Source organism: Tachypleus tridentatus, chromosome 12, assembly GCF_004210375.1.
Source record: "Tachypleus tridentatus isolate NWPU-2018 chromosome 12, ASM421037v1, whole genome shotgun sequence".
In the NCBI taxonomy this organism is placed as follows: Eukaryota; Metazoa; Arthropoda; class Merostomata; order Xiphosura; family Limulidae; genus Tachypleus; species Tachypleus tridentatus.
The window spans coordinates 17,930,873-17,945,295 of NC_134836.1; the positions used below are offsets into that span (position 1 = coordinate 17,930,873).

The 14,423-nt window shown below is 32.6% G+C and overlaps 1 protein-coding gene across 3 annotated transcripts in view; it reads right to left on the minus strand.

Annotated features, from left to right (window-relative positions):
- Positions 1–1,746: 1,746 nt before the first annotated feature.
- LOC143235035 (ras-related and estrogen-regulated growth inhibitor-like protein) overlaps positions 1,747–14,423 on the minus strand; it is a 30,028-nt gene continuing 17,351 nt past the window's right edge. For all 3 annotated transcript variants that reach the window (XM_076472780.1, XM_076472779.1, XM_076472781.1), the window contains 4 exons: positions 13,229–13,360; positions 10,609–10,802; positions 9,043–9,166; positions 1,747–8,331 (listed from right to left, as the gene is read on the minus strand). In XM_076472780.1, the coding sequence (XP_076328895.1) occupies positions 8,158–8,331; positions 9,043–9,166; positions 10,609–10,793 (483 nt within the window). In that variant the 5' untranslated portion in view covers positions 10,794–10,802; positions 13,229–13,360 and the 3' untranslated portion in view covers positions 1,747–8,157. The remainder of the gene's footprint in view (positions 8,332–9,042; positions 9,167–10,608; positions 10,803–13,228; positions 13,361–14,423) is intronic.

Below are 14,423 nucleotides of genomic sequence, written 5' to 3' on the forward strand. Positions count from 1 at the left end.
CGACGTTTTTCAACATGACAACGCCCGTCCTCACACAGCCTGACTCACCACTGTCTTCTTGAGACACCACAACATCAACGTTCTTCCCTGGCCCTCCAGATCACCAGATTTAAATTCCATCGAACATCTTTGGGACGAGTTGGACCGACGTCTGCGACGGCGACAACCTCAACCGCAGACTCTACCTCAGCTTGCAGCAACTTTGCAGGCTGAGTGGACAGCAATTCCACAGGATATGATTCGTCATCTCATCGCTTCCAATGGCAGGAGATGCCAAGCAGTTATTGATGCTCACGGGAGGCATACTCGTTGAGTGACATTAAACTTCACCTAGTGAAGTGCAAAGTTTCACACATGTCATACAGAACTACTAAGAATAAACTTGTTAACAATTTGTCTCATATTTTGCCTTTTGCGTCTTTTTTTTTTGAAGAATATATTATGTTAAAATAATACTAGTCACATTTTTCATGAATATGACTTGACATGTATATTACGATGACATCTTCCATGTATTCGCTATTTAATTGCTGTTTTTTTTTTTCTCAATAGTCTCCACCTGTGTATCTTCTTCTCTTTCAGTACTTTAGATTACTGTCATGGTACATACTTTATCTTCTTCAGAACTAGCTCTCTTTTGTATAAGGTCAAGTGTATAAAGTTTATAGCTTTTAGAGGTGTTTATTTTTTGGTTTGACGCTGCATAATTTAATAGAAAAAGCAATTGGAGATTTCCTGACACTGTGTTCATGTAATTATTTAAACGTTTTATTCTTATATTATTTTTTGTCTTTTTAAATACCTTACAGACTTTATACAAAAGTAATACATTGTACAAAAAAGAATTGTACATATTTCTATATTACTGTCATTATATTTTACGTTCAAATGGATTACTCTCATGGAGAATCTATGTTTTAAATTTTTGTTTGTAATTAAGCACAAAGCTAAACAATGGATTGTTTGTGCTTTACCAACAGCAGGTATTTTTACCCGAATTTTAGCGTTGGAAGTCATGGAAACTTTTCAAAATATGAAACTTTTCAAAATAAGACTTTAGCTGTAAAATATGTATGTATGCTGAATTAACTTTTTGTATTTTATTTCTCTTCAGTTTTAATGTCTTCGGTGGATTAGCGAAAAATCCGGAGTTCACACCTAACGGTGGACGTAGTACAGATATTTTGCTGTGTAATTATGCACTATAAACAAAACAAACATAAAAAAAACAACCAATTAGCTCTTGTAACTTTGAAAAGGGATTGAAGTAGTTAAGGCCCGACTCCACTGCCCAAAGGATATTGCCTCACGTTGATTGGCTGCCACAGGTAGATGGAGGGAAGGGGTGAGAAATTATGTCGTCATGACTACAGGAATTGTCACCAGGAAGCTCGTTGGTAGGGGCGAGTTTTTACACCGTCATGGTAGGCAGCCATGATACCACAAAGTGTCACCAGAGGGAGAGGCTAATTTAGTGAGGATTGATATTATAGTTCAATACAGTTGTCTATAACGTAAGAGTTCCACAAAATAAAAGACGTGTTGAACAAAGAAAATTTTGATTAACATTACTATAACTAATTGGTTTTAAACACTAATTCGTTAGTTAATTGAACCAAATTTATTTAAATCATTTGCATGGTAGAGTGAGACCTTAACTGCTGACGACGTAAAATGTCATTTGTTGGACAACTGGTCGATTTAAGCTTCGGATTTTCTAGCATATAAAACAAATTACAACAAACGTGAAAACATTAATTCATTTGAAAATTTATTCATAAAAATACTTAAAATACAGTCATTCTTATTGGGAAGGCAACAAATCCAATTTAGTTTACAAATTAAAGTGAAATAAATTCAGGAACATGAAAAATGAGGAAATTACTCAGAACTTTCATCTCATTCTTTGGTGATAATTACATAAAATAAAACCACACACACACACAAACATATATACATATATTTAAAAATGTAAAAATAAAAACCTATTAACCAATACTGAATGAAATTCCTGGGACTACCAATAAAACTTGACGACAATAAAAACACTTTGTTTTAATGATTCAGTGGATAGTTTCGTGAAATAAGATAATGGTTTTTCATAAAGAATTGCATGTACTAGAAACTTGTTAGTATCCCTATAGAGACAAAAAGTAACTAATATTTATCGTATTCTATATTTTGTTTAAGTTAGAGTTGTGTCGTAACAAATTTTCAGAATATTACGAAGAATAAAACATTTGTGATGTATTGATCCAAGTTCACTAACTGTAAATGTATTTATCATTTGTCTACTGACAGGTAATACATGTTATTTGTTTTTTTGCTATTAAGCAAACAAAGTTATACACGAAATAAAACATATATGGTTACATAAAATAACTTATAATGCAAAAACGTTAGATCACATTAACATTATAGTAAATATAATGTACTGTTTTAATGCAAAGCCACATTGAGTTACTTGTGCTCTGTCCACTACGAGGAATCGAGTCTCCAATTTTAGAGTTTTAAGTTCATAAAGCTACCGCTAAACCCCCTGAGGACTGATTCATTGATATCAAATATGATTATTTTGCTGCTAACAATTCTTTTCGTCCATAAGTCCCCTAGAGATATAGCAGTATGTCAGTGCAACGCTAGAAGCCGGGTTTAAATACCCGTGATGGACAGCACATTGTGTAACTTTGTGCTTAATTTTAACACAAACAAACATTTCATCCATAATGTCAAGAAATTCCTACGTCGTGAGACTATTTTGGGAAATTGGGATACTGAGTACCGATATCACATAATTATTACAAAAATAATAATAAATAATATGGCATTTAAATAATTGAAATATAGATATATTTAACATTTGCCGAATGTATTTCGACTATAGTTTACCTACTATTAAAATAATTTATTTCAAAGTGTTTAGGTTACAAAGAAAATTGTAATAATTAAAGACACTTTTCTAAGCGAAATAAATCACACAAACAAAAATTCTGGCTTTTAGACAAAAGTAAAGTAAAATCTTCGTCAGGTTTTTATCATTTATTATCATCCCTCAACTCTCTATATCACCCGGTGAGATAGCGGGGTACGAAGAGAATAGATTCTACGTGGTGAACACAGTAGATAGTCCAAAGTGGTATTGTTTTAAAACAAATAAACACTTCTCTCTTTGATTAGCTCTCAAGTACAGAAACTTGTTATAGTCTTGTATGCTCTCTCTAGCCTTTTCACAGCACTATAAGCCGCAGAAAACAGCAAACAGAAGAAGTAATAAAAATCCAATTAAGAATTTTTATATAAGCAGCACAAATTTCGCGATAAAATACTTTATTATTGACTAGTCATGAAAACTCTAAACTACACGTATACATTAAGAAGCGGAATTCAACCACATTGCACTTACAAATACAATATATATATACATAGCAATAATAAATATACAATTACAAAATGAAGACTTAAAACCATCTTGTGTAAATGGGTGGAAGTTGTTCGCAAACTCAAAACAATGAAATAAAAATATCTTAAAATACAATAAAAAAAGCAGGGAACAAGACACGCCAAAAAAGCAATACCTATATAATTACATGTGTATGTGTATATATACGAAGTCTGTTCAAAAAATACGCGGACTGACGTCCTAAAACAAAATGTACTTTATTTAGAAGTTACAGGTCTGGGACCCCTTCAAAGTACTCTCCTCCCCAACGCACACACTTATCCCAACGGTGTTTCCACTTGTTGAAACAGTCCTGGTACGCTTCTTTTGTAATGTCCTCCAGCTCCTTCGTCGCATTTGCCTTAATCTCGGGAATCGTCTCAAATCTTTTTCCTTTCAAGGGTCTTTTGAGTTTGGGGAACAAGAAAAAATCGCAGAGGCAAGGTCAGGTGAGTAGGGGGTGGGGAAAAACAGTGATCGAGTGTTTGGCCAAAAACTCACGAGTTCTGAGGGCTGAATTTCGCAGCAACGCGGTGCATCTTCAATTTTTCAGTCAAAATCTCGTAACAAGATACAACTGATATCCCACACTCTTTAGAAAGCTCCCTGATAGTCAGACGTCGATTTGCCCGCACCAGGGTGTTGATTTTGTCGACGTGTGGGTCGTCAGTTGACGTGGAAAGACGTCTAAGACGCTCATCATCTTCAACGGACTGTCGACCATCCTTAAAACGTTCATGCCACTTGAAACATGCCGTACGATTCATAGCAACATCACCGTAAGGCGTGTTAAGCATAGCAAAAGTTTCAGTCGCAGATTTTCCAAGTTTAACACAAAATTTCACAGCAAGTCGTTGCTCCTTCAGGTCATTCATTCTGAAATCCGCCAAACGAAAAAAATCGAACTTCACTTAAAACCGCGTAGCTAATACACAAATGAAGATATCTGCAATCGGGAAATGGCGTCGTAATCAGCTGATCTGTGTGAATCTAGCGACACCAAGCGAATTCCCCTGGAACCAACTGGAGCCGCGCAATTCAAACAGTCCGCGTATTTTTTGAACAGCCCTCGTATATAGCGTTATCTTAGCTTATCCATAGAGAAGTTCTATTTGTAATTGCAACAACTAAAGACAACACTAGTGGCAAATGGCTAGAAATACGGATGAAACAACAAATACATATTTTGTAGTATTAAAATTAGAATTAAACATCGGTTAGTGTGAGTGTTTCACTCGGTAACATTTTACTTGACCTAACCGGGTGTGATAACGAGACATCTTCTTACCCAAACATGTTAATAAAATATGTAACAAACATCGTAACATTATGCAAATTTCGTTATTTGTGTTTACAATATAAACAGAAGTTTTAAGTATCAAAGGTGCACTTTTTGAAAAAAAGTGAGACTTGAATAATTAAAGATAGGAATAATATATATGAAGGAAAAGGTATATGCTTACTTGAATTTGCACTTCATTCTCTCCCCAAAAGAAGTTGCTATATCTTACTACATCTGTTTTTTTACACAGACATCGACTGTTTAGAAGACTAATAAACTGTTATTAAAAGAAAAAATGCTTTACGTAATTCTAACACATCTAATAAAAGTTCAAAAATACTTCTTTAACCAGTTCCTAGACGACACCCAGATTTTACACGATATTTTGTGCAAATTAATCAGTTAAAAGAACACGAGGAAAATTCGAAAGTTATGAACAAGAAATGCATGGGGTTTTATTTATTTTATTTTTAGAAGAGCTTAAACATCTTTGTTAATTGTATATCTCCTCAAACTCCATATATTTTCTCGAATGACCTTGCAAATGAGCGCTCTGTAATCAAAGAAAGGCGCTTTAAATGGATCACATAATATTAACTTTTCGCTTTTTAATTATACACTTCTTCAAATTATACAGAATTTGTGGGAAATTTTCCCAGTCTCGGATATTTCTGTATTTATATAGTCTCTATAACAACGAGGCTATATGGTTAGTGTGCCGGATTATGGATCTGCCTATCGATCGCGTCCATTTAGAGTAAAGAAAGAAATAATCTAGGTGATAAGGATGACGATTAAATCCACTGTTTGGTCAAAGGAGTTCAAGAGTTGGCCTTGGGTGCTGTTTACTATTTGCCTTCACTCTAGTCTGTCAGTTCAAATTGAACTGCTACGTAGATAGCTCTTGTGTAGCTTTGATCGAATACCGAAACAAACAAATTTCCGTTTTATTCAAAAATGGTCAAATTAATGTAAAAAAAAATTCTGAAATAGTAGAAAAAAGACAATGCCCAGTAATGGGCCTGTTTCCTTATTCACAAATGTTTAATTAAAGCGCGATTTAATTTTATCAGAAACCGTAATATTTTTGGACTTCAAACATTTTCTGATATGGATTTCATCGACATTTTCTATATTTCTCATTTAGTCTTTTCTAGGTGGCTCACAATTTTGCTAAACGCTCACTAAAATTAGAAAATTAACAACTTTACAACTACTACTCAAATAAGCAGCAATAAACTCAGTATGTTTGTTTGTTTGTTTGTTTTGAATTTCGCGCAAAGCTACTCGAGGTCTATCTGCACTAGACATCCCTAATTTTGCAGTGTAAGACTAGAGGGAAGACAGCTAGTCATCATCACCCACTGTCAACTCTTGGGCTACTCTTTTACCAATGAATAGTGGGATTGACCGTATCATTATAACGCCCCCACGGCTGAAAGGGCGAGCATGTTTGTGCGATCGGGATTCAAACCCGCGACCATCAGATTACGAATCGAACGCTTTAACCCACCTGGCCATGCCGGGCCAAACTCAGCATGAATTTTTGTAGAACCATGTTACTATTTTTCTCCATAATTTCATAATATATTAATTTATTTTTTGTTCTTCTAGTTCGTATCCTTGTTTATTTTTTATTTTTAGGGTAACTAATTGATTAAATAATTACAAATATAGACATACACGCAATAAATAAATTAATTAATAATGTTTGTTCGCCTAGAACGCACTTGGTTCTGAACGTGTAATAATAAAACACATTAAAAAAATGTGATGCTGCTATGAAATTCAACATTACTAAGCGACAGTAAGAAAATTCATAGATGTAATTATTTTTGAATACGCATCCACCGTTATAACGAACCGTCTGATATAAGCACAAATTATTAGACAAATGTGACACTATAAAGCAAGCAAAACTATTACAACGGTGTGCTTAAAAACTGCACATGAAATGAGCCCTTACAAATTTTAAATAAAAAGAAAGATCGATTTAATTTTTTAGTACGGCTTGTTAAAGTTCAGTATACATACACGTAGATACAACTGATAAATATGTAAAAGGCTAAGGGTAATTTCAGATATAATGGGTAAAAAACTGGGTATACAATTGTGTGCAATTATATTGTAGATTTTATTTTATTTTTTTTCAGTATCACCGTGGGACGAGATTATAATGACATTAAAGACGTGATATCGAGGAAGCAAATAGTGTGGCTATATCGCGACTTTTAAACAACGAATTAACATTTCAGTTTTTCGGCACCGTGTATTACTGAGTTATATATACGGCATACATGTATAATTTAAATAAAACGAGAAGCCTGTTGGTCAATTTAGGTCATTCAATCAACTAAATTTTAGAATAGCAATAACGCATTCAAAGTCAGCCTTTATCATTCAAATATCCGTACAGCCTTTCCTTAATCTGCCTTAAAATTACTGCATCCACCATATCTGAAGGCAGCTTATCCCAAAACAATTAAGGTTACATGTTGATGTTTGTTATGTGATAAAGTACAAAAGTAATTATAATCGTATATAAAAAAAATTGATTTTGTTGCTTTTAGTTTTAAGAAATGTTAAAACTGATTTTGTTTTCTTTAATGTTATCTTTAATAACATAGATCTGAGACGGTTATATTTTCTTGAAATTATTAAATGTTCTACAGTAATTCCTGTACGCCTTATCCGAAAATGATATTCATTTTTCCATCACGTGGCTTTGAGACTAAAAGATATAGACTTCACCAAAATGAAAACCATCGGAATGAATTAGGATAGATATTCGTTTGACATCAGTGTTCTTCCCTTATCTTCATGTTGTTAACAACCATAAAAAAATGTTCATTATGGTGAGCGAAATAATGATATGATTTAAGTATAAAATTTCAATTCTCCCCGATTTCGAAAAAAAAAATTCTTACACGATAGAAAATATGTTATTTTCGCAGCTGGACTGTGGAAAACTCCGTTATTAAAATCAAAACAGTTTTTATGAAATTTAAATTCGTAGGCCTGTATAATTTTCTTTGAAAGGTTGCTTAATAAGATTTCAAAATTTCTATTTGAGAATTATGATAGACTTACATAATTACCCTGATTTAATTATTTATGAAACCTTGGATGGAACAGCTGTAAGTTTATGAACTTACAACGCCAAAATCCGATGTTTGATTTCCAGCCGTGTGTTTATTATGAAAACAAACCCTGTGTAAATTGTAAGTTAAAATGATAGAGTTTACTAGATACTAGGCCAAGATGAATGCTTTTTAACTTTGCTCTTATGTTAATATTTTATATGGAATGTCGTATGGTATTTAGACATTTTCTATGAGTCTGTTTAAATCAATTTTTCATTAATATTTTAAAACTTGTATTTTACAGTAAAAAAGAGACAAACAAATATCCTCTTTAGAGAAACACCATTTGTTAACTACATAGTAAAAGTTCGATCTTGCCGGACTTCGCGCTCGGAATTTTGTGGATTTTTCCGCCACCAGGTGCTTAAAGTAGAGTTTCCTGCGCTACTTCTTCTTGTACTATGTATCTTTGGAGTAAGAACAGAAAAAGTCGATTGGCGTCGTCTTTGTACCTTGCTGTTGAGAACCTATGTATCATACACATGAATAATAAAACATGTGCTTGTGAAAAAATCAAAATAATACTATACTTACTTATTTAAAGCAAATCAACGGACAATGAAATAATTTCTAATTGAAACAAAATGTTCTGCTCAAAATGGACATGTATTATAACTTAAATAGTAAATTTATCTAAAAGTAAATCTTTGATAATTGTACCTCATAATTTTCAAATACGATGATTGTTTTTGTCTTCAGTGTTAGCCAGCCTTTTTAGACATTGTACATCTTAATTCACTATTGGGTACATATATCGCATATATATAAAGCACAAAAATCTGTGTGTATGTGTCTGTTCGTCTATTATTTATTTATTCCTAGTTCGTTGGGCCAATCTCAACCAAACTTTGTGGAATGTTGGTTTGAAAGAAGGAATATGTTATTGCGGTACTCACAGGTCGCAGTGGCACAGCGGCATATCTGCAGACTCACAACGCTGGAAACCGTGTTTCGATATCTGCGAGTGGTGGGCAGAGCACAGATAGCCCATTATGTAATTATATGCTTAATTCATAAACAACCAACAAGAACACAGCGACACATCATGAAAATTCTAATCATATGCATATGATAATTCTGACTGAATCCATTGACAAACCTAAATTCTACGTGAAAAAGACCGATATCAATATCAGTAAACAACATACTATAGACTGATAAAAAATTATGTCAAATACCTGACACAAAAAATCCTGAAATGCTGATTGAACATTCTGAGCTTCTTGAGCAGCTGAACATTCATGGAACGAACATTTGGGATAGAGGAGAGCTACACGTTGACCTTCCTTGGAGCACACAACTCTGGATTCAAAAATAAACTAGTATTTAAACAAACGTATGTGAAGAATATTCATAAATGACGCTTGAAAATTAATATATACCTATCAACTATATAAAAAATTAATGCTTAAGAAGGACTTTACTAACACAAACTATTTAACACAGTCTTAGTTGTAAAAGTTGTGGCTTCTCTTACGCAAACGCATTTGTTTTGTTCAAAAACGGTAAGTAAAGTGTGTCCCAAAATATAAAAGTGGTACTTCTTACTTGTGGATTTTAACATTGAAATACCACCTTTAATAGAGGATATTAATATAAATATTAGTATTTATTTTTGGATGGATCTTAACATAAATATATCACTTTGTTGTTATTGTGGAATTTTATGCTTTCTAAATACTAGTAGATTGCTTATTTCTTAGTAACATACATCTGAACACATTTAGGAACTATACATTACCTAATATTATACAATATTATTTCTATCTGATTAGAGGACGTTCAGTACCAAGTATTATACAATACAATTTCTATATAATTAGATATTGTTCGCCACTTAACATTGTATAATAGTACCTGTTCTATCTAATTGGAGAGCGTTCGCCATTAATGGTATTCAATATTACCATTTTTGCGTAATTACCTCAACATGAGAGTCAAAGATCCAAAATTATATCAAGAAAAAACATATAGATATTATTTCCTATGATGCTGTTAACACTTACCCGTGACGAGAAGAATAATGTTAAATTTCATTACTGCCATTACCATTATTTGTCATGTTAAATTCATCTTATTAACTATGTGCTATTGTGATATTTTAACAGTTTAATGCAAGAACATGTTTTACATTAAAGTGGTTACAAATGACCATTTGGATTGAGAGTACAGCTGTTCGAGAAATATTTTATGACTATAAATTAGCGAGTGATAAGCTTTTTAAAAAATACAGGACTATATCTGTATATCAAAATATTGTAACTTGTGCCCTGTTAAACAGGTAAAAATTTAGGTTAAGTAATGTATCAAATGCCACCCGATTCCGTAAGGAACATAGGTCCGCAATTGCTGCGATTTCAGTAACAGGCTGATTTTTAAGTGAGTAGGTTGTTAGCCTACTGCACAACCCTCAACCCGGAGGACAATTTCTCAGCCCACCAAAGGGAATCAAACCCCTGATTTTAGCGTGTAAATCCGGAGATATACCGCTGTACTAGCGGGGGGTTAAGAAATGTATCTATACACTGAACTACAAAGTATACTGCTTTCAAATAAAAAATCCACTTTCTTTTATTTTCTATAATAAGTGATTTCTTTTTAGAAGATCGATAAAGAAGGAGTGGTTGTTCATTTCTTTGTTTTATCCCTTTTAAAGACTTACGCGTTTTGAGGGTCGATGTTCAGAAATAATAATTTCCAGACACTCTGTACAAAACACATATGAAATATTACTAGCCACAAACCTGTAGTGGACAAGATCTTCTTTATTCCCGATTAAAGCCACTGGCGTTTCTTCTCCTTCCCCGAAATCTTCTTTTATCAGTTTTACAAGTTCACTCGCTTTTACAAAGCTTCGTTTGTCGGTGATGGAGTAAACAATAACATAACCCTCTATGCCCTCTAGTAGTCCCTTGGATTTAAGGGACATGAAAGATTCCTGATAAATTAAAAATAGAATGGTAATAAAATTACCATCACTCTTTAATACTAGAGATACTTCGTATTTGTAATGAACTTCAATGATAAATTATTTTAAAAATTACTTATTTTGGTATCTTTTGATAAGATGCCACGTAAATATATGCATAACAGAGAATTTCATACCACATAAGTAAGTGTATTTAGTGTGTGCAAAGAAAATGAATAGCTTTAACTCAGAAATATACAGCTGTTATCAACTTTTACATACACTTTTTGTGATTAAAATCAAAATACAACATATGAAGGAAATTCGATTGTTATATTTGTTTAGTTTTTTTCTTTATTATTATTCCATAGAAGTATCTTTTTACCAGTATGTTTTTATCAGGTAAGTTTTATTTATTTAGGTCGATCGACATACATTTCTAAATATTTACGTAGCTTCACAGAACACATGTTGAAAAGACATATTTGTTTTACTAAGCGCATGACTTTAAAGTTATTTTATTTCAGGAAATGGGAAGTAACGATTCTTGAAAAAAGATTCTAATCAGGAAGCTTTTTTTGGAAAACAACTTTCAAGTCCACTTTCAAAGAAAAATATGAAGTGAAAGCTGTTAATGTGTTTCAAGATAAGCATGGTTAATTACAGAGCTGCTTGCTAATTTTCAAATAACAAAGTATCAAATTGTCTTTTTTGTAATGATTTGAATGTTCGACACTTTGTATGACATAACCAGTCAAATCTTATAACACGTCTGATATCCTGATTTAACTTAAACATCTTCATGGCTTTAAACAATTATATGAAACACTTCAGTTTTTGTTTTATGAAATGTGTTTGTTTGGTAAGGCACTAGAAATTTAAGCACAAATTATGGAATACATAAATAACAACATTTTAGTATTGTGCCAATAAAATTAACAGAAAACACACTGTTGTTTCCATCACAGAACATGCTTGTTCTTTCAATAGTGAAGACATTATAATGTGACGGTTAATCTCACTGTTTGTTGGCCTAGAGTAATCTAAAAATGGCAGTGAATGATGTTGACTAATTGCCTTCTCCCTACTCTATATCTTCAATATTATTAGACTGTTACCACAGAAAAAAACCTCGCACAACTTGGAGTACAAACAAATGTACAGCTGCAGCCTGTTTGTCGGTCAAGATTCAAAAATGGAGAATGCCGGTTTAACCCTTACCTTTCTAAGAAAGCTGCTTTGAAATATGTGCGTATGCATATTGTTTCTGATAACAAATGCTATAAATTTGTGAAACACAACGATTTATTAAACACTTACGTTTTAACTTTCTGTTCTAAAACAAATTATTCTGTAAAATAGTAGAAACCAGAATAAATCTAGCATTATTATTTTTCTCCAACACAAGAAGGGTATAGAATACACATTTTCACAGCGTGGAGTACATACTTAATTCAAACTCTTATCACCATCCGTTTCGAAATAACAAAGTACTTAAATTAAATTTAAAACGAACAAGAACTTATGTGAAGCAGTAACATTTACAAATGGTATATCGCATTTACTAATCGCTACAAAATAAGTTAACACTAAAAATGTAAGATGCAAATAGTATACTAATGCAAGTCATAATTGCTTGAGACATGAGCAGTGTACGAACAGGTTTACAATAGATAAAACAGTCAGTAATAGCTGTAATAATTAACACGATCTTCTTGTTAAAGAAAATTTTAAGACAGTGCAAAAATTATGAATATTAAGATATAAGCTTTTCTATTAATTTTTAAAATGCAGAATCGGATATTTATTAATTTGCAGTGAAATTTCTATTAATTATTAAAATACAGAATCGAATATTTACTAATTTGCAATGAAATTCTATCTACCAAGGTTAAGACTGTTCGAAAAAGAGTTAATTTAAGGTTATTTTTAATTCACAAATAAATAAGCAAAGTTTGATATTTTCATAAAGTTATTTTGTTCTCTGCTTGTTTTGTTTTTGACCAAAAATAGTTTTATTTTAAATTATGATTTGCTTGTTTGTTCTTAAACATGAATATCGACATTTTTGGGTTTATAAACTTTCAGACACTAAGCATCCGAGGACTTTAAATGACTATGTTGTGAGAATGAGTGTAAGAGAGGCTTAACCTTCCTTTAGAAAAAGTTTAATATAAGAACTTTGAGACTGTTAAATAAAGCATATTTGTTGAAATATCAAGACCAAAATCTATGGCTTGTGTTTCATGTAATCTTCTAAAAGTTTTAATAATGATGTCTTTTTTCTACTTGTTTCAAAAAATACAATAAAACACATATATCGAATCACTTATTCATCATGTATATATTAAAAGGACAAAAATTTAACATTCAGCAAACGTATATACATCATCGTCAGTTCCCTAGTTCACCGGATATTAAAATTTGGTTCAACCCTCATTCTACGTTTGCCATACCTTTCCAGAAGTATCCGTTACTCGCACCAGAAGTACTTTGTCATTGACGATGACATTTCGCTCATAGCAACACCACGTGCTATGAGAATATTCTGGAAGGTACTTCTTCGTGAAAAAACCGAACTACCAAAGCTGAAAATTGTCACAAAAACAAATCAAACTTTTATAACAAATTCCAGTGAATGCTGCATCTATAATAATAATAAGAAAACGTATAATATTGGCAAAAGTTAATCCGATTAATCGTTCTTGTGTCTTTATATACTTTCTATTGGTAGAGAACTGAAATATAATATGTACGTAAAATTTGGACATAAACAAAAGATCTCCCTGTGTACAGTTATAATAATCAGAACCTTTTAAGTAAACAAACATCTATTTAGAATGTCCAAAACCACAATGGTTCAAACTGAAAGTTAGTTTGTCATACATACTGAGAAAGTGGAAAGTTTTCTTCTGACAGTAATGGCCAAGCGTGCGACTCGTAATGTGAGGGTCGCGCCAAACATGCTCGCCCTTTCAGCCGTGAGGGCGTTATAATGTTACAGTCAATCCCACTATTTGTTGGTAAAAGAGTAGCCCAAGAGTTGGCGGTGGGTGGTGATGACTAGCCTTACACTACTAAATTAGGGACGGCTAGCACAGATAACCCTCGAGTAGCTTTGTGCGAAATTCAAAATACAAAAAACAAACAAACAAACTTCTGACAGTAGAATACCCTCTAACGTTGAAGCATTTTGAAAAATAACGTCTTGCCATTAGTTTCATTTTCTATTATCTTGTACTAAGAAATACAATGTGCGTGTACGTTATTACAAAGCATACAACATCATCTACGTATATATGTAATTCATTGAATGTGCGTACATAGACACGCCGGATAGGTTAATTAGTAGTGTCACGTGAGTATGAGAAGTCTTAGCGTCGTAAATTAAGAAAGTATAGCAAAGTGTTGGATGTATGTAAAATCGATCTGTTACACATTGCTAATGATTGCTCAAATGATATACTGTTCGTCAGAACTTAGCAACATACTATTTAAAAACTTTCACGATGGCTGAAAATACTTTTAATGTTTGACAAGTATTCACACTTCAGGATTAACAAAAAGTGCTAAATTCATCTTTGTCCCAAATTCGCACTGACTTCACTGATTACAGTGTAAACACATAATAAACAGGACCACTCGAGAGCA